The sequence below is a fragment of the Monodon monoceros genome, unplaced genomic scaffold (assembly GCF_005190385.1).
Source record: "Monodon monoceros isolate NGI ecotype Baffin Bay Population unplaced genomic scaffold, NGI_Narwhal_1 Super_Scaffold_3, whole genome shotgun sequence".
Taxonomy (NCBI): Eukaryota; Metazoa; Chordata; class Mammalia; order Artiodactyla; family Monodontidae; genus Monodon; species Monodon monoceros.
In genome coordinates this window covers 64,098,259-64,116,934 of record NW_021703780.1, presented here as the reverse complement: position 1 = coordinate 64,116,934, position 18,676 = coordinate 64,098,259, and the positions used below count along the sequence as shown (strand labels likewise).

The 18,676-nt window shown below is 49.0% G+C and overlaps 2 protein-coding genes and 1 non-coding gene across 12 annotated transcripts in view; all 3 read left to right on the top strand.

Annotated features, from left to right (window-relative positions):
* The first annotated feature begins 786 nt into the window (after positions 1-786).
* On the top strand, positions 787-1,988 carry GPX1 (glutathione peroxidase 1). The gene is made up of 2 exons (XM_029244445.1): positions 787-1,155; positions 1,432-1,988. The coding sequence occupies exons 1-2, from the start codon at positions 895-897 to the stop codon at positions 1,789-1,791; spliced, it is 621 nt and encodes a 206-aa protein (XP_029100278.1). The 5' UTR covers positions 787-894; the 3' UTR covers positions 1,792-1,988.
* Positions 1,989-3,994: 2,006 nt separating this feature from the next.
* On the top strand, positions 3,995-4,067 carry TRNAG-UCC. Its single transcript has one exon. It is a non-coding gene; the product is annotated as a tRNA-Gly (tRNA).
* Positions 4,068-10,359: 6,292 nt separating this feature from the next.
* Positions 10,360-18,676, top strand: part of USP4 (ubiquitin specific peptidase 4) — a 49,390-nt gene continuing 41,073 nt past the window's right edge. For 6 of the 10 annotated variants that reach the window (XR_003796533.1, XR_003796534.1, XR_003796535.1 and 3 more), the window contains exons 1-4: positions 10,360-10,868; positions 12,713-12,840; positions 16,682-16,812; positions 18,222-18,348. Coding sequence is in view for 7 of the 10 variants with exons in the window: in XM_029241668.1 (XP_029097501.1) it covers positions 10,768-10,868; positions 12,713-12,840; positions 16,682-16,812; positions 18,222-18,348 (487 nt within the window). In the remaining 3 variants the exon portion in view is untranslated. The remainder of the gene's footprint in view (positions 10,869-12,712; positions 12,841-16,681; positions 16,813-18,221; positions 18,349-18,676) is intronic. The other 4 variants (XM_029241662.1, XM_029241661.1, XM_029241664.1 and 1 more) reach the window with 3 other exon arrangements.

Genomic DNA, 18,676 nt, shown 5'->3' with positions numbered 1-18,676 from the left:
TTCAGTGTCTTTTACTTCCTTGCCTGAGCTCCAGATGAAGCTGAGGATGGTCTGAAATCGACTGAGTCCCCTTGGCCCTGCATGCTTTTGGGCTCCCCTCCAGGGGTCTGGAGCAGGGCCTGAGTAGTGACCTCAGAAAACCTGTGTAAGGGTAGTGCCACACTGGGGGTGTAAAAGTAGGAGGGAAACCAGAGGCCAGGAGGAGAACACAGTCTAGGGCAGCCCCAGAATGCAAGGAAATGGGTTAGAAACTGCTGGCTTTTGGAGTCCAGCCCTGGCTGCCCGCCCCCTTTCTCCCCAGCATTGCCCACCCTCCTCCAACTTAACCTTCCTAGAACCAGGAAGTGTCAACACAGAGGACTTGCCTTGGCAGCTGCTGCTAACTGCACCATCATCACAAGTCATAACTCCCTCTGCGCCTGACAATAGGGCACTTTCTCGGGGAGTAGGAATATGGCATAGGCTGGGAGGGCTGTGTGGCCACAGGCAGCGAAAGATGTTGCTGGCGAGTCTCCCCGTGCCAGGCCCCAATCCCTGAAGAACCATTGAGAAAGAATCCGGAGCCCTCTTCGGCCTGGGCTCTGGCTGGACAATCCGGGCGACTGCCACAGTGCCGGCGCTGCGCTCCCTGGGCGGGACCAAACGCGTCCACGCCTCGGCACGGTCTGGGCGGTGTCCGCATCCGGCCCGACCGCACCCTCCAGCTTCGCGGGACCACAGTCGTAGGACAGAGGCCGGATGAGGCGGGACCGAGCGGGGGAGGGGTGTAGGAGCGGCCGGAAAAGTGCCCGAGCCACATGACCTCGGTCGCCCGCCTGTTAAAAGGAGGGGCTTCCCGGCCCCCCGTGTTCGTCTAGTCCGCGGCTCTGCCCTGTGTTTTTGGGCACCCACGCCATGTGTGCCGCTCAGCGCTCGGCGGCCGCCCTGGCTGCAGCGGCCCCGCGCTCGGTGTACGCCTTCTCTGCGCGTCCGCTGGCCGGCGGGGAGCCCGTGAACTTGGGGTCCCTTCGGGGCAAGGTGCTGCTCATTGAGAATGTGGCGTCGCTCTGAGGCACAACTGTCCGGGACTACACCCAGATGAATGACCTGCAGCGGCGCCTCGGGCCCCGGGGCCTGGTCGTGCTCGGCTTCCCGTGCAACCAGTTTGGGCATCAGGTGCGCCTGGCTGAGCGGAGCGGGGGTGGGCGTGCGATCGCGGTTAGGAACGCCGGCGGACGACCCGCCGGGCCCAGCAGCCGCGCGCCCTGGGGGCGGAGAGGCGGGCCACCGGCTCACTTCCCTCCGGCGCTCGTCCCGGCTGGGGTTGAGGTCCACCCTGGGGTTGTGCAAGAAAGGCCAGAGTCTAGTGACTCATGGAGAAACAATGTTTGCAGTTAGAAGGCTTCGCTTCCCCTCGCAGCCCCGGGTCCCAGCTGCTCTCCCCTCCCGCAGGAAAATGCCAAGAACGAGGAGATCCTGAATTGCCTCAAGTACGTACGACCAGGCGGCGGGTTCGAGCCCAACTTCATGCTCTTCGAGAAGTGCGAGGTGAATGGCGAGAAGGCACATCCGCTCTTCACCTTCCTTCGGGAGGCTCTGCCCACGCCCAGTGACGACGCCACTGCCCTCATGACAGACCCCAAGTTCATCACCTGGTCTCCGGTGTGCCGCAACGACGTTGCCTGGAACTTCGAGAAGTTCCTGGTGGGCCCAGACGGTGTGCCCGTACGCAGGTACAGCCGCCGCTTTCTGACCATCGACATCGAGCCTGACATCGAAGCTCTGCTGTCTCAGGGGCCCAGCTGTGCCTAGGGTGCCCCTCCTACCCCTGCTCCTTGGCAGTCACAGCGTTGCCCTCTGGGGATTTTATCCGTGAAGGTGTTTCCTCTAAACCTGCATGGAGGAATGCCAGATGTCCAGGAAAATCCCCCGAGATGGGCTCTGGTCCTGTCCATCCCAGCCTCCCCTTTCCCAGACCACAGCTTTCTCATTAATAAAGTGCTGAGTGTGAGCAGAACTGTGTGTATGTCCTGTATCATTGTCAGATGGGGACACCTTTCCTACTAACCTCATTGTCATAGGGCTGGGAGCTTAAGCCCCCACTCCTTGGCTGGCATTACCTAGCCAAGCCTGAACATCCCAAAATTTTGTCTGCTGTAGAATTCACTCTTTCCTATGTGGGAATCCTAGCTCCTGTCTCAGCATTTCTCCCTCTGCCAGGACATGCACCAGGGCCATCCTGAGGCCCTGTTACAAGAGAAAGTCTTTATTTCAAAAAGAGGAAGAAATTTCAAAGGCTGACTGCCTATCCTCAGTAGTTAGGCCTCTCCTTTCTGAGTATTTGCTCTGCTCAAAATGACCTTCACAAAAAATAACACCATGGGCTCCCACTTACGTTTAGAGTCCGTGGCTTTGTAACTGCAGAAGCAGCCCAAACTGGCCCTGCTCTGTTGATAACAAGATACTTAGTTGTTCTTCAGAGATAGCAGAACAAAACCGCAAGTCATGCAGCAGAGGAGAAATTTTGAATTCTAATAATGCCTGGAACCAAGGTTTTCCACCTCCACCCCTCCTCCCCCACACAGAACCAAAAGAACCCAGACGTGACCAGAACCTGAATGCTGGAACCCTTTCAGAAGTGAAAGATCCATTGTCCAGGAAGACCCAGTGCTGAAGTTCCCTTTACCATACCTTACCATAAATGGCCAAGTTCCAAAGCCCTCCAGTCAAAACCTGCCCCACCAGTGCTTCCACATATGAACCCATCCTCCCCTAACTAAAAAAAGTTTGACCAAACCCCAGATTAGGGAGATAAATTTGAGAGCCTTGCCTCCTGTCTCCTTGCCGGTCAACCTCACAATAAAGCTCTTTGCTCAAAAGTGGGTGCCATAGTATTGGCTTCTATGTGTGTTGGGCAGCAAGTCCTTGCTTGGTAACAGCCTCCTTAAGTGTTAGGGCCATACAAGCCCACTTTACACAGTTGGCAGCTTATGCAACATAACTCTTTCCCCATTACTTTGCTAGATCTTCTTTGCATAGCGCTATCCAGTGCTTCTATCTGCTCTGATGATGCGCTTACTGGCTGCTGCCTCTCAGGTACTCAGAAGAGTATGCAACTGCTTGTTCTGACCATGCCTTGCAGTTGCAATTGCATGGTCAGGCTTAGGATAGGCGTGTATCTTGGAGGCCAGCGCTGCTTCTCAGGTATGGCTCAGGTCCAACTTCTCCATCTGTTGTTCCTGTTGTCAGTAATCTCTTGAGACAGACCTAGAGGCACTTCCTATCACAATACAAGTGACTCTGCAGGGCTTGTATGCAATGAAGCTTCTGCTGGGACAGACAAGCACCCAGATATGTGTTATCAGTCCAGAACAAGGTCCAGAGGTTTTGGGGTCCCAATGTTTATGCTCAAATTGGTGGCTCAAGTCCCTTCTGTGTCTTAACCAACTCTCAAGAACTTTTCTACTAACCCTAAGCAGGCATCTTTGCTGCTGCCCTCCCCCTCTGCCTGCCCTTAGGACATTAAGGGCTGTATTTGTTCTGGCTCCCTCTCTCTCCATCATCAAAACAGCAGTTAGCTGAGGAACAAGCTGATGGAGGGTGGACAGGCAGGGAGTTCAGTGTGTGAAGGTCTGAGGTGGAAAGGTGGCATCGCTGACAATCAGGTAATACAAGGAGGAGCAGGTGTGGGGAGAAGAAAAGTGTTTAGATTCAGATTTGGCGCATGAGACATCCAGATGGAGATATCTGGAGCAGGTGCTTACAAGAGGCTCAGAAAAGGAATTTGGGTTGGAGACAAAGGTCTAGTCAAGGGGTCAGTAAGTAGCCATTGGAGAGGATACGGTCTCACCTGGGGAGAGTGACAAGAAGAAGATCAGGTGGCCTAAACTTGAGGCCTATGAATTCACAGTGTTTCTGGGTCAGATGGCAGAGAGGCACAGCTGGAACAGTGATGGATGGAGTCAAAGAGCTGAGGGAAGGGACATTTCATAAAGAATTGTTAGCTGGGGGGACTTCCCTGGTGGTCCAGTGGTTAGGATTCTGCACTTCCACTGCAGAGGGCACAGGTTCAATCCCTGGTCAGGGAACTAAGATCCCGCATGCCTCACAGCGTGGCCAAAATAAAAAAAATAAAAAGAATAGTTAGCTGGGATGAGTGCTTGTGAACTGAGGGGTCCTCAGCAAGTGCAGTCCTGGGGGGAGCTAGAGCTGTAACCAGACAGCCAGTGCCCGAGATCTACCAGGTCCTATTCTGGGAGCTAATACACAGTGCCCAAAAATCACCTGGGTGCTTGTTAAAAGCTATGTCCACGGCCCCCCTCCAGAGATGCTGGTGTGGATAGCCTGGGGATTTAGGGTCCTATTCAATGTCCTACAGCTGAACCCATGAGGAGGGACTTCCTGCTCCAACTCTCCCCTTTCCTGTAAAGGGTCAGTGTGGCCCGGGCCACACTCTCTGGTTAGGCTCTGGGATGGGAATCCAGGGCTTTCCAAACTGACTCCAATTTCTTCCCCTCTGGGTACCTGGTGACTCACCCCTCCTTGCCCACTTTTTTTTTTTTTCTTCTTCAGTTTATGCCTTAGGATGCAAGAGAAAGGAAATTCTGAGATCCCCATTGTAGCTGACACTGGCTGGTGAATACTCCTCCTCAGACTTGAAGCTGCATGCCTCCTTTAACTGTCCTTTTCAACTCTCTCTTTTTCTGGGAACACTCAGACTAAAGCCGGTTAACACTTCATCTTCCTCCCCAAGAAACTGGACATCTTCCCCCAAAACACACACGCATTCTTTCTCACTCAACCATGCAACTGCTACTGGCTCTGACCTGCACCCACTCCACCCCACTGTGAATCAGCAGCTCAAATTAACAAGTAAAAGTGAAGGAATCCCAGTGAACCTGCCTGAGGTCCTGGCCTTTGGTAGCAGTGCCTCTGGGACACTGCCTGATCTGGGAGCAGGCAGCAGCATTTAGGCCACAGGTCTTCTGAGAAGAGGATGGGTCGTGCTGTTACTCAGTAGGTTCAGAAGCCACTATTTTAGCAGTTCTTCCAGAAATGCTGGTTTAAATTTTTTTCTTAAACATTAAATCTGATAAAATATGTATATGTATATTAAATCACAATGTACACACTAAAATTTATTTGTCAACTATACCTCAACAAAGCTGAAAAAGAATCTGATAAAATTCATTTGGTCAGGCACTTATTGCACAATTAGTTCTTTATCACATGACTTCCTCATTCTGTCTCGATGTAGTTCCACAAACAACATTTAAAATAAGCTTATTTTCAGTGAGGCATTCCTGGCCTGATCAGCCTTTTCTCATAAGTTTTAACTTTGGCGTAATATTGAGTAAAAAATACTTGCTAAAGCTTTCCACAAGAGAAATAAATCCATCCACAGCATGGATTTATTTTTTTTATTTTTTTGCTGTACGCGGGCCTCTCACTGTTGTGGCCTCTCCCGTTGCGGAGCACAGGCTCCAGACGCGCAGGCTCAGCGGCCATGGCTCATGGGCCCAGCCGCTCCGTGGCATGTGGGATCTTCCCGGACCGGGGCACGAACCCGTGTACCCCTGCATCGGCAGGCGGACTCTCAACCACTGTGTCACCAGGGAAGCCCCACAGCATGGATTTTTTAAAGAATGGGCAGGGATCCCTGTCAGAGTACTCTGAATTTGGCAGGTTTTTGTTATTACAATCACCAAATAGGCTAGATAAGCATGCTTTCATAGAGGTGTGACACACCTGGGCTGGCACTAAAATAAAGCCCAGCTGGAGATGGTCAATAAGTTACTGGGCATCAGGCACTGCTGGATTGGGAAGCAGGAGCTCAGATGAGAGAAGTTCTTGCCCAAGGAGTGAGGGCTTATGGGCACTGGCCCTGTGGGTAACAGAGAAGCCAACTTGAGATCTGACATCCTACAGCTTTGACCTACCCAAGAACTCAAATCCAGACTTGTCACGTGAAAAAACAAAAATAAAATCACTAACTAGGTGGGCCACTTGCTGGTGGGTATTCTGTTAGTTGCATCCAGAAGCATTGAAACTGACAGGACATGACAGTGATGTGCTGGGCAGAGGCCCAGTAGCCCTTCTATCATTCATCCTGCAGACAGAAACCCCACTCCCAGCACCCCTCCCAGGTTCAGTGTAGCCGTGGCCAGCAAGGCCAAGGTAGGAGACCACAGAACAGGCTCACTTAATCCAAATGCCCAGAGTTGGGGCAGTATCCAGGGGCAGGGGCAGCCCACCTTGGGTGGTGTCCTACGGTCCTGCAGGCTACCTGACTCCACAGGGAGGCGAGTGGAGGGAATCTGAGCCTCCCTGCAGAAGAAGCACCTATTACCCCAGCCTCCTCTGTCCCCAGCACGTGGCTATACCTGTGTACATGTGTGTGAATCTAAAGAAGCCCTGGTCCCCTCAAGATTCCTTGGCAGACTCATCATGCATCCTCAAAGGTCAGGGGGGATGTTAAGCATACTGTTTTGGTTTTTTTTTTGGGCCTCACCGCTGCGCAGCATGTGGGATCTTAGTTCCCCGACTAGGGATCGAACCCGCACCCCCTGCACTGGCAGAGTCTTAACTACTGGACCACCAGGGAAATCCCTCCCTTTTTTTTTGTCTTGAATTTTTTTCATCTTTTTTTTTTTCATCTTTAATGTTAAGCATACCTCTGCTTCCTACACCAGTTGCTTATGTTTCCTTCCTAGCAAAGTGTCTACAGCATCACCCTCCATGTTCCTCTAGCACTTTTATCACACAACACACTATAATTACATGTGAAAACATCTTCCCCAACCTCACTGGCTGGGAACCCCTGGATGGTAGGGACTGTGAGGACATAACAGATTATCAGTCAAATGAAAAAAATGACTACTCTCTGGATAATTCTTTCATTCATTCACCCAAGAAATGCTTATGGAGAATTTGCTCTGTGCAAAGGGAAAATGACACATACAATTAATATCTAAATGCTTATTTAACGTTAAGACATTGATGGTAACAGAATTAGAGCAGGAAGAGGAGACATGACCACACATGGGCGCAAGACACAACACCTTCCCCACCCAATCAGGGCTAGCTACCGACAGTGGCATAACCAGAATGGAATATCCAACATGGGAAAAATGATCCCACGTCCTTTCTGTAGGATTCATTCAGTTTTTTGCCTCTGTCACCTTCCCCAGTAACCCAACGCTTATGTAACAGAGGTGAAAGTGTCACTGATAAGACATTTAATTCTTCTAAAATGTACCTCTAGAGCCTTTCACTTTTTCACAGTCCCCTGGGCAAGGTAAGGAAGCACAGGCAAGAAGGAAAAAAAAGTATTTCTCTCCTGATGCCACCTCTAATCAAAAGGTGCCCAAGGGACTTCCCTGGTGGTGCAGTGGTTAAGAATCCCCGTGCCAATGCAGGGGACACGGGTTCGATCCCTGGTCTGGGAAGATCCCACATGCCGCGGAGCAACTAAGCCTGAGGGCCAAAACTACTGAGCCCGCATGCCACAACTACTGAAGCCCGCACTCTCTAGGGTCCGCGTGCCACAACTACTGAGCCCACGTGCTGCAACTACTGAAGCCCACGCGCCTAGTGCCCATGCTCTGCAACAAGAGAAGCCACTGCAGTGAGAAGCCCACGCCCCGCAACGAAGAGTAGCCCCCGCTCACCGCAACTAGAGAAAGCCCACACGCAGCAACGAAGACCCAATGCAGCCGAAAAAAAAAAAAAGAAAGGTGCCCAGTATTTGTGAATACAGCCACACATGCTCTGTGATTGCCGGCCAAGTGTGGACCAAGGGTGACTGGGGAGGGCCAACTCCAGGTAGGTTTAGAGCAAGCCATAGTACCAGCCAAGGCAAGAACTTTATGATTTGGAACCAAATAAAACTTAAAGTTCACACACCCAGACATTACAAACCCTCAATTAGATAGATCATCACAGTCCAAGATCGTAGTATGTAACCAATCAGCCAGACCTGTCGCCTCCAGCTCTCTTCCTGCTTTCCTTCCTGTTGTTGTGCTCCAAGCTCCCTTGGCAACAGGTGAGTTGTTCAGTTCTGGGGTTTGGTTGCAGGGCCAAGAGAGGGGCCTACTAGGCCCATACCTCTCCCTAGGGGAAGTGGCCCAACAGAGAACACAGTCCTGGGGCCAGGGTGTCTCCTGAGTTGAATCACTCAACTCCTTTCCTCCCAAATCCGCGGGTCACTCTCACAACACCAGGAACACACAGGCAGATGTTCATTGTTTCTAGTTCTCAGTTTTTAACATATAATCAAACTCACTAAGTTTTAAAACTGGAAATAATGGTGATCTGATTATGAAGTTTCACATTATTCCTTGCATTTTAACTACTGGCACTTGATAATTTTAATATAAAATTTTAGGGACTACCCATAATTAGTGTACTATTTTTACAGCTATTTAATAGCACTGAAGAGATCCAGGCTTAAAAAGATTTTCCAAAGTTTTCATTTTTATAATTAGGTTTTGTCCCTCTTTCTAGTGGTGCTGACAACCCGTCCTACTTCCTTAAGACTCTGACCCATGCCATAAATGGTATAGGAGAAACTGCTAAAAAAAGAAGAGGCAAGCAGACATTGTAATGTAGGTTCTGAAGTCATGTCAGTAACCCAACTTTCTTCTTCTATAAATAGGACTAAAGGCAGTGTTTCTCATTTGATAACATTTTTAACAATTTCAAAGAACTTTCACAGGAGGGCACTTGGGGTGTCAGGGTTGGCTCCCCAGATGTAGAATTATCACGTGATGGTAACTCTTATCTGCAGGGGATTAACTGCTATGTGGTTATTCAAGGCATTTTTAATTCCAAATTACTTTCCCCTGCTATCTACCCAACGGCCAAAAGGCCTCTGTTACCAGATGGTGTGTGATAGATGTCCTAGGAGTGCAAATTAATTTCAATTAGCCAAAACCCAACATAAAAATAGTAAATCTGTTCAAATGACCTACCACAGCTTCACCAGACCAGCTCTCTTCCACCCCCAACACTGAACATGGCTCATCTGTTTCTCCTCTCCTCCCTCATAGGCACCTTTCCAAAGGTTCCTAGTAGGTCTCTGGGCTGCACCACTGTAGGCATAAGGCACCCTCAGCTATTTCTCTCTGCTCTTCAACCTCCTACAATATCTGTGCGCCATTTAAGGCAGGACATATGGTCCCTCCGGCCTCCCTTCTAGCTTTAGCTCTCAGGTCCTTTCAGTCTGTGCCCAGCTCAACTGGCCTAATCTTCACTCTTTAATCCTTCCTTGCTTGCTCCAGAAATTCTCTTTGACCCCTCTAGTCTCCTCTCCTTTAACATGCACCGTCATTTCTATGCTTTCTTCAAGATCACACTCGGGACTTCCCTGGTGGCACAGTGGTTAAGAATCAGCCTGCCAATGCAGGGTACATGGGTTCGAGCCCTGGTCCGGGAAGATGCCACATGCCGCAGAGCAACTAAGTCCGTGGGCCACAACTACTGAGCCTACGTGCCACAACTACTGAAGCTCACGTGGCTAGAGCCTGTGCTCTGCAACAAGAGAAGCCACCGCAATGAGAAGCCCGTGCACCTCAACGAAGAGTAGCCCCTGCTCTCCGCAACGAGAGAATGCCTGCACACAGCAATGAAGACCCAACGTAGACCAAAAAAAAAAAAAAAAGAAATCACACTCAAAAGGTACTTAAGTCAAAGTCTCCCTTTCACAGCTCTGGGTCTAGTCTTTGGTTCATAGCCTGTAACGGTGCTTATCACGCACTTCTTGGCGCTGGGGCTATTTGTGGAAGATCCCCTCTCCTCTATTAGATTGTATAAAGGCAGGTACTGGGTCTTATTTTTCTCTGAGGGCGGGAAATGGTAGACTCACCTAAGCCAGCTGCCTGGTCTCCTCCTCGCTCTGGGTGTACTTCCCCCTCCAGGAGGAGGGCTGTGTTTTTTGTATGCAAGGTCGAGTGGGAAACATACGGTGTTGAGGACACTGTATCTTGCTGCAGCAACAAATCAGCAGCCTGGACATCTAATGTGGAGAATACACCTAGTCCTCTCCTCCCACCCCCGTTGCTATCGCCCCTTTGTGGCTGCCTGCCTCCCTGACAAAGTAAGCAGCTAGCTCAGTGGAGGGCTTGTGGAATTCAGCCTGGGCCAGGTGATTCTGGCGTCCAGACGGACACTATTGCTAATGACTAGGCCACACCGTCGAGTCCCGGTCCCAAAGCGCTGGTGCACCTGGCACTCTCCAAAATCCCTGTAGGGTCTCCCGTACAGGGAACTGGAGCCCACGTTTGGGCAGCTAAAGACTTGCGTAAGGTCTCTGCTGAAAGTGGACTGGCCGGAGTGAAAACAAGAAAATCTAGTTCCAGGGCTTCTCGCACCTGGCGCTGCGTTTATTTAAGACCAGGATAACACCGCTGGCCGGAAGGGGGTGCCGGAAGGGTCGTGGGGCCTGCGGTCTGACTCCATGAGATCACCGGGTTGGACAGGGAAAGGGGTGCCGGACGGCCACCAGGCGGCGAGACCTGCCAGGCGGAGGAAGCGCCGACTTCATCTCCGCACCGCCTCCCTTCCGGCCCCCCTCCCGGCTCCACCGCGCACTGGCGGGAGAGGGGCGGCGAGTCGTGGGTGTTGGAAAGGCAGAGGCTGGCAGGCGCTGCGGGCCGCGGCGAAGGGAGGGGCTTGGGCGCGCGCACATGCGCGTGTGCGTGCGTCCGTGCGTGCGTGCGTGAGCGCGGACCACAGCACGCTGTGCGCGAGGCGGATGTCCGGGCAGGTAGGGCCGGAGACACGGACGAGATGGCGGAAGGCGGGGGTTGTTGTGAGCGACCGGATGCGGAGACCCAGAAATCCGAGCTCGGGGCCTTAATGAGGACCACGCTCCAACGAGGGGCGCAGTGGTGAGCGCTGGGCCCGCCTTTCCGCCCCACAGGGCCAGGGGCCGGCGCTCGGACGCTCAGGTCCGGCCCCTCTTTCCCGGCTTGGGCAGGGGCCAGGCGGGGGCGATGTTAGTGACCCTGAGAGAGTGGCTTGAACCCCGCCCTCCCTCTAGGGGAGGGAGCCCTAGATTACCTCTGGGAAAGCGTGGGTGGAGCTGAGGGTCGTCCCGGTCCATTCGGAGCCCCACGGGGCGGATCCGGCGGAAGCTAGGGCTACGGGATGGACAGAAGCGGAACGCTCACGGGGACCTTCAGGTTGAGGAGAGGACTTTACCTTTGAGGACTCGCTTTGTGACTTCGGGCGAAGGCGTCCACACCTCACAGACCCTGATTGCTTACTATTAAAACCAGGGTAGCGATATTTGGCGCCTCTGCCTTCAGTTGGTTGAGGCGTAGATCCGAAGTAGATTCTTGTAAACTGCCGAACAGACGTCAAGGTCAGAGGCTGAACAAATGTCTGAGAGCCCCAGGTTATTTTGGTAGCAGATGTCAAAAATAATTGTGGCGGCAGCATTTCAGAGTGGGAGAGGCAGGTAGCCTAGAGCCTAACTAAAAAGAGGATTAAAAGACCAGGATTTAGAAGAGCAAGTCTGAGTCAAGAAGTTTTTCCTAATAAATTGTCTAGTAGAAGGGACAGGACTTCCACTAGTGAAGCGATTCCTGGGTGGTGTTATGGTGTGGGAGCAGAAAACTGGGGCTTGTCTTTGCATTGAATATGATTGATCAACCCTCTTAAGGAAACTATGGTAGTGGTCATAATGCCCCTTATAGTGACAGAGGAATTGAGCAGGAAAGAGAAGCATTGAGATTAGGAAGAATTCAGTCTTTACAGTGTTCTTGAGCTAGCCAGGCTGTGAAAGAGGCAGCGCAGGCAGAAGTACTTTAAGATGATATCCTGAGTAGTGGTGGCACATGAAAAATACTCAGCAGAAGCAGAGAAGTTTCACATAGACTAAAATCACACACTAAAAGTGTTTGGAGGGGAAAGAGCATTTTAGAGATTTGGATACACTTATGGATCCTTGTGGCCTTGGGGAAGCTGCCTGATCTCTGAAGTGTGTTGGTTGTAAAATTTGAAGGACTCACCAATATAATTGTTGTGCTTTGTTCCCCTACAGAGGTTTTCCCCTCCTTCTATCTTAATTTTAAAACAGCATGGTGATACTTCTAAAATATAACCAGATCAACTTAATGCTTTTTTGACAAGATAAACACACCAAGACAATATTATATGTATATATGTACGTGTATATATGTGTACATGTATGTGTGTGTGTATATATATATATATATATATATACACACACACATATATGTACGCACGCAAACACATTTTTTGATACCTTGTTTGGTCCTCAGAGGAAAACTGAAGTGTGTGATGTTATTACCTCATTTTTAGAAAGAAAATTGTTTTACTGCTCTTCATATCAAGCAAAGCAATGTATCCAAACTGTCTGCCTGGACAAGGACCTCTACAAAGATCATTATGAAATTAATGACATGGTCATTAGCAAACAAGGTTTTCCCCATAGAAAGAATTTCTTTAAACAAGCATTTTGAAGCCAGTCATTTCCTTCCTTTCATTTATGGATTCTTTCAACAATCATTTCACTTAATGGATGCCTGCCTTGGGCCAGGCTCACTGTGCCATGCAGGGCCTGGTCCTGCTCCTGCTCTTCAAAGTGTGTTTTTCAGTGGGGGTTGCTTGCTCCCCAAGTGGAAGGACCATAAAAAAATTGAGGGAGCAGCTGCAGGAACTTACAAGCTCATCTTGTCTGGTATGGTAAATTTTTGTCTGTCTCTAGGTATCTTATTGACAGCCGGTGGTTCAAGCAGTGGAAGAAGTATGTGGGCTTCGACAGCTGGGATATGTACAGTGTGGGTGAACATAATCTGTTTCCTGGCCCGATAGATAACTCCGGACTCTTTTCAGGTGCAGTATCCTGTTGCTTATCTAACTGAAATGTCCACCTGGGTAGTGGCCTGAGGTCATGTTTATCTGTAACATGGATATCTTGAACCTGACTTTGCTACTGTGAGGGGATAGAAACAAGTGTCCTTGACTTGTGTCTATAGCAGAAGTCTATGCAGACCCTCATGGAGAAGTTAAGCTGCTTTTTTTCCCTAAATTAACTGCTCTTGGTAAGAATGTGCTTCTAGCATTTTAAATTTCTGTCTGCCTGTCTCTTTCTCTTTTTTTCAAATTAGTTCTGCTAGAGATTTCAGATTTTAGATTAGTGTATTGAATGGAAAGAAATAGGATATCTTTTTTTTTTTTTTTTTGCGGCACGCGGGCCTCTCACTGTTATGGCCTCTCCTGTTGCGGAGCACAGGCTCCGGACCCGCAGGCTCAGCGGCCATGGCTCACAGGCCCAGCCGCTCCGCGGCATGTGGGATCTTCCCGGACCGGGGCACGAACCCATGTCCCCTACATCGGCAGGCGGACTCTCAACCACTGCGCCACCAGGGAAGTCCTAGGATATCATTTTGAAACGGCATCTGGAATCTGAAATTTGGGAACCAGAATTTTCTGTATTACCTTTGCAGTGAAGTAAATTGTAGACCTGTCAACATTCATCAAGCATTCCTGTGATGGCCGTGCTTGTCATAGAAGTAGTGTAAGGGGAGGTGGAAGGTTAGTAGAGTTATGATCACAGTCAGTCCCCAATGGAAGAAGTGACTGAAAAAGTGATGTATGACACACCTGAGCTTGGCTTGCACCTTTAGATGCACAGAAATGGCAATTGGCCTTTCCTAGGCTTTGTTCTGCCTGGCTTTAGACTCCCTTGCAACCACGACAGAGGTGATCTGTTGCCTGGGCCCACAATCAGGGCAGCAGGAAGGCAGACAGTGCATGAGGCTTTTGAGGCTTGATTCAAGTACATAACACTACCTGAGTGTTTTTAAAAATGATCAGTGCTTCAGCATGTACCTTGTTTTAGGGGAGGTCTGAATGACAGTAATGTCATAGGCTTTGTTGACTGATGTAAGTCAGATGGTGGCAGTATACCGTGAAGTTACCCCAAAGGATCATTGCATTGTGTTTGCATTTTGTCCTTTTCCCTCTTTTTTTTTGAAAAGGAGAATTCTTAAGGCTTTTAATAGTATTGGTGATGAGAATGCTAGAGCTGGAGGGACCCTCTGAAGTAATTTTGCCTGACCTTCAGCTAAGGACAAGCATTCCTTCTGCGGTCTTCCAATTTGATGTCACCTGGCTTAGGCTCAAACATTTGTTGTGTGCTTGGGAAGTGAGAAGTACATTCTGTTCAGACCCTGGAACATTGACAGTGTGGGAATGGTCTATTTCTGGCCAGTGAGGGCCACCCTCTTAGTTCTTGGGCTCTCCAGTCGCCTGCCAGTCCCAGTCTGGCTGCCTTCCACCTAGGGTCATGGGAATGACCTAGAAGGGGCTCTTGAACATGTAGGAAGGAGGGGGAAGGGCAACTTGCTAATGTCTGCAGAGCACCCCTCTCTTGTTTCCATTTGTGTCCCTGCTGTATATCTGGAGGCCCAATGCTTAGACCAAACTGTGCTCTCCTTTTTTGCCTTTATTTGCCTCTGTTGGAGAAATTTGCAGAGTCCAAATCCTTTTTGTAAAACTCATGTGTGATTTTTAGCATGCTGCCCTTGGACTGATCCAGTTTTAAGTGAAAATAGTGAACTGCATTGAAAATTCCAGTTAAGTTCCTGTGTTTGCCCTATAGTGTCATAAGAATGACATTTTGAGAAAATTGTCACTGAGCCCCAGAGGAGAAAGCCTTGTAAGAATTGATGTACTTGGGGTTGATGATGCTAAAAGCTCTCGGTTCCTTTCCCACATTTAAAGGTTTCTGGCTGCTGCGTGGCCAGATCTGCATAGTGCTTAGTGTTAGAAATGAAGGTGTATGTCTCCAAGTAAGACAAGTGAATAACCCTTATGAGTTTTAATTTGCAAATCAGAGAAAACCTTGGAGTTTAGGTGTCAGTTTTTTTCAGAAGCTCTTGTTTCAAGTAGACTGATAAGTACTAGCCCTGTGCCATCCTTCTGTTGCTAAATAGAAAAGGGGTGGTCGGTCAGTATTAATCATGCCAGAGCTGCTGTGGAATGTGGTTGGCTCATCAGTGAGAAGGAGCCACTTTTTTTTTTTCTTTTAAATTATGGTAAAATACACATAAAATTTACCATCTGCATATTTTTAAGTGTTCAATAGTGTAAAGTATATTCACATTGTTGCACAACCCATCTCCAGAACTTTTTTATCTCACAAAACTGAAACTCCATACTCATTAAATAGTATTTCCAATCTCCTTTCCCCCCAAGCCCCTGGCAACCACCATTCTACTTTCTGTCTCTTGAGTCTGACTATTCTAGGTACCTAATGTAAGTGGAATCATACAGTGTTTGTTTTTCTGTGACTGGCTTATTTCATTTAGCATAAAGTCCACAAGGTTTATCCGTGTTAACGGCATGTCAGAATTTCTTTTTTTTAAAGGCTGAATGATATCCCACTGTGTGTATATACCACATTTTGTTTTTCCGTTCATCCTTCTCACCTTGGTATTCCTGTTCTCCAAGCCTGTTTAGTTCCTTTCCCTTTTCCTTGGAAATGAAAAAGGCAGAGATGGATCAGATCTGAAACTCACCCTGAGGAAGGGCAGAAGACCTCATGGGGTAGGGTGTAAACTGGTGGGAGAGGTGATAGGAAGCCCTGGTCACCTTGTGCATGCCATTTTTAGTTTTTTGTTTTGTTTTGTTGTTTTTTGTTTGTTTGTTTGTTTTTGTTTTTAACATTGTCTGCCTTGAATTACAGATGAGTTGCACCATTGTGGGTACTTTTTGCTTCCCTGGCTTCATTTGTCTGGAGGAGAACAGTGGCTTCCACTACTGCAGGAGTGGGTGTAGATGGGCACAGGCTTAGCAGGGAGGCTTCCTTGATGGGAGATGATTAGTCTTCCCTTGATCCAGTCCCTTGGTCCTCCATTGAGAGAGTATGTTTCAGACCATGGATGTCTTTTTCTGACTCACAGTCATGTTGCCTCCGTGTGGGGTGTAAGATGGATGCTTAACGTGTTAAAGGTGTTCTCCCTCCACATGGCCGATGTCCAGCTGAGTTTTCACTTGGAGTGTTGAAAACTAAGAATGCTAAATGACTCTTGGTAAAATAAATTTAACTTCAATGATTTGTTTCTTTGCTTTCTTAGTAAATCTTTCAAAGGAAGATGATATCTGACCTTAATGCAGTTTCACTAAGCAGAATATTACATTAAATATTCATAGTAAACAATTTTAATTGTGGAATCTGGAAGCACTTTGAAAGTATAAATTGGAGTTTTTCTCTTTTCTTTTTCCTTCTCCCTCCAACTATGGAAGAAATACAAGTTCCTCATAAAATGTTCAGAAAGCATGGCTAAAGACTCCAGGTCTGGGGCTTCCCTGGTGGCGCAGTGGTTGAGAGTCCACCTGCCGATGCAGGGGCCACGGGTTTGTGCCAGGAGGATCCCACATGCCGTGGAGCGGCTGGGCCCGTGAGCCACGGCCGCTGAGCCTGCGCGTCCGGAGCCTGTGCTCCGCAACAGGAGAGGCCACAACAGTGAGAGGCCCGGGTACCACAAAAAATAAAAATAAAAATAAAGACTCCAGGTCTGCTCTGTGTTATGGCCAGTGACAGAATTTTGGAATTTTGTACTTGTTCCTATAAATGCTTTTCATGTTTCTGAAAAGTACATAAGAATCATGTAAAACAAACATTTCTGGGGAGAAAAGCAGTGAGCTATGTGCTGTTTTCCTTTTTCAGATCCTGAGAGTCAGACCTTGAAAGAACATTTAATTGACGAATTGGACTATGTATTGGTCCCAGCTGAGGCCTGGAATAAGTTACTAAACTGGTATGGCTGTGTAGAAGGCCAGCAGCCCATTGTCAGAAAAGTGAGTACATGAATTGTTACACCTGCTGGTCAGTGTCTGTGAGTGCTCCCTGACACTGGTGTTGGTTTCCTGGGGTACTGGCCATACGTAAGAAGTTGAATGGAGGCCTCCAGACATCACAGCTGCCCAGTGGCTTGGGATATGTCCAGCGGTGCAGTGAGAGCACATTCTGGAAGGTTCTGTGAGAGAAAGTTCACTTAGGGTCATATGGATATACAGTAATGTACTGCTTCTTGTTTAACTTAACCTTTCTGATATTGCTTTTCCCCCTGTGCTTTTTTGTTTGTTTGGTGTTTTTGTTTATTTTTGGCTGTGTTGGGTCTTCATTGCTGCATGTGGGCTTTTCTCTAGTTGCGGTGAGCGGGGGCTACTCTTCGTTGAGGTGCGCGGGCTTCTCATTGTAGTGGCTTCTCTGGTTGTGGAACACATGCTCTAGGCGTGTGGGCTTCAGTAGTTGTGGCTCACGGGCTCAGTAGTTGTGGTGTACAGGCTTAGTTGCTCTGCGGCATGTGGGATCTTCCCGGACCAGGGATCGAACCTGTGTCCCCTGCATTGGCAGGCAGATGCTTAACCACTGCCCCACCTGCGAAGTCCTTCCCCTGTGCTTAAGGATCTCTGGTCACACTGTTGAGTACCTCGGAAAACAGGTGTTTTATATCCAAGAGAACAGTCTCTTGGAAGGCAGGCCCTGGGAGAGAAACCCAGATTGTTCGCCTCTCTGGTAGACAGGACTGGTGAGAATACCACCAGCCTGATTCCCACAGTTGTTTGCTTATCCCACTGGAGGGGGACATCACAGGAGTCCACATGACTGCTGATACGTAGGCATTGGGTAAATTTCTTACTCTGCCTGGTGTTTAGTTTCCCTTCTTAGCAGAGTAGGAAGAGGCTGCAGTCCTGAGGCCAAGCTTCTAAGAGTTGCTCTTCAGGGCCAGAACTACCTTCTTTCTCCAGCTTGAAACCTGGGACTCCAAGAGGGGTTAGGTATCAAATGGTTAGGGGCATGCCAGCCTCCCACAGATGTCCGCACCTGCCCACAGTCCTGCCATGTGGCGAGCGTGCTGCCAAGGGCTTTAACTGTATTCTCTAGGCCTCTTAATTCCACAGACCCTGCAGGGGAAGCATCATGATACCCACTAAGAGATGAACAATGACTTTCCTGTTGTGCACAGTTGTTGCCAGCTCTGGTTCCATCCAGATGCTCTTGGTTGGTCCTAATGAGTGGAAGTAAGGTTTTTAAACTAGGACAGATGCCAGTGGCTTTAAAAATCTGTACTTCTGATCCCCCTATCACTTAAGGAAACTGATTATCATGTGGATTGTGCCTTTTGCCACTGATGAGACATGTTGCTTCCAAGACTGCCCTGGTGTAGAACCACTGCTCCTTCACCCGTGCCTCTTGTTTACAGGTTGTAGAGCATGGCCTGTTTGTCAAGCACTGCAAGGTAGAGGTGTATTTGCTGGAATTGAAGCTTTGCGAGAACAGTGACCCCACCAATGTGCTGAGTTGCCATTTCAGCAAGTCAGACACCATCGGTGAGTAGCTGGGCTGGAGTTCCAGGTATCCAGTGAGAGTGCAGGGCATTGTGGCTAATGAGAGGGAAGCTGGGGCACCCTCTTCAGACTTGTTACCCAAATAATCTCGGGTTGTGGTTACCAGTCCTGACCTGGGAGCCTGCTCCCCAGGGCATTCTTGTGGACAGCTAAGCCTGGGAATCATATTGTATAAAACACTGGGCATGGTCTCTGCCCACTTAACATACGGTAAGAAGGGCGAAGAAATGCAGATTCAGAGAGATTAATGTCGCTTATTCAGAAATCTCAGTGAGAAAACGGCAGAGCTAGCATTTGAAACCAAATCTAT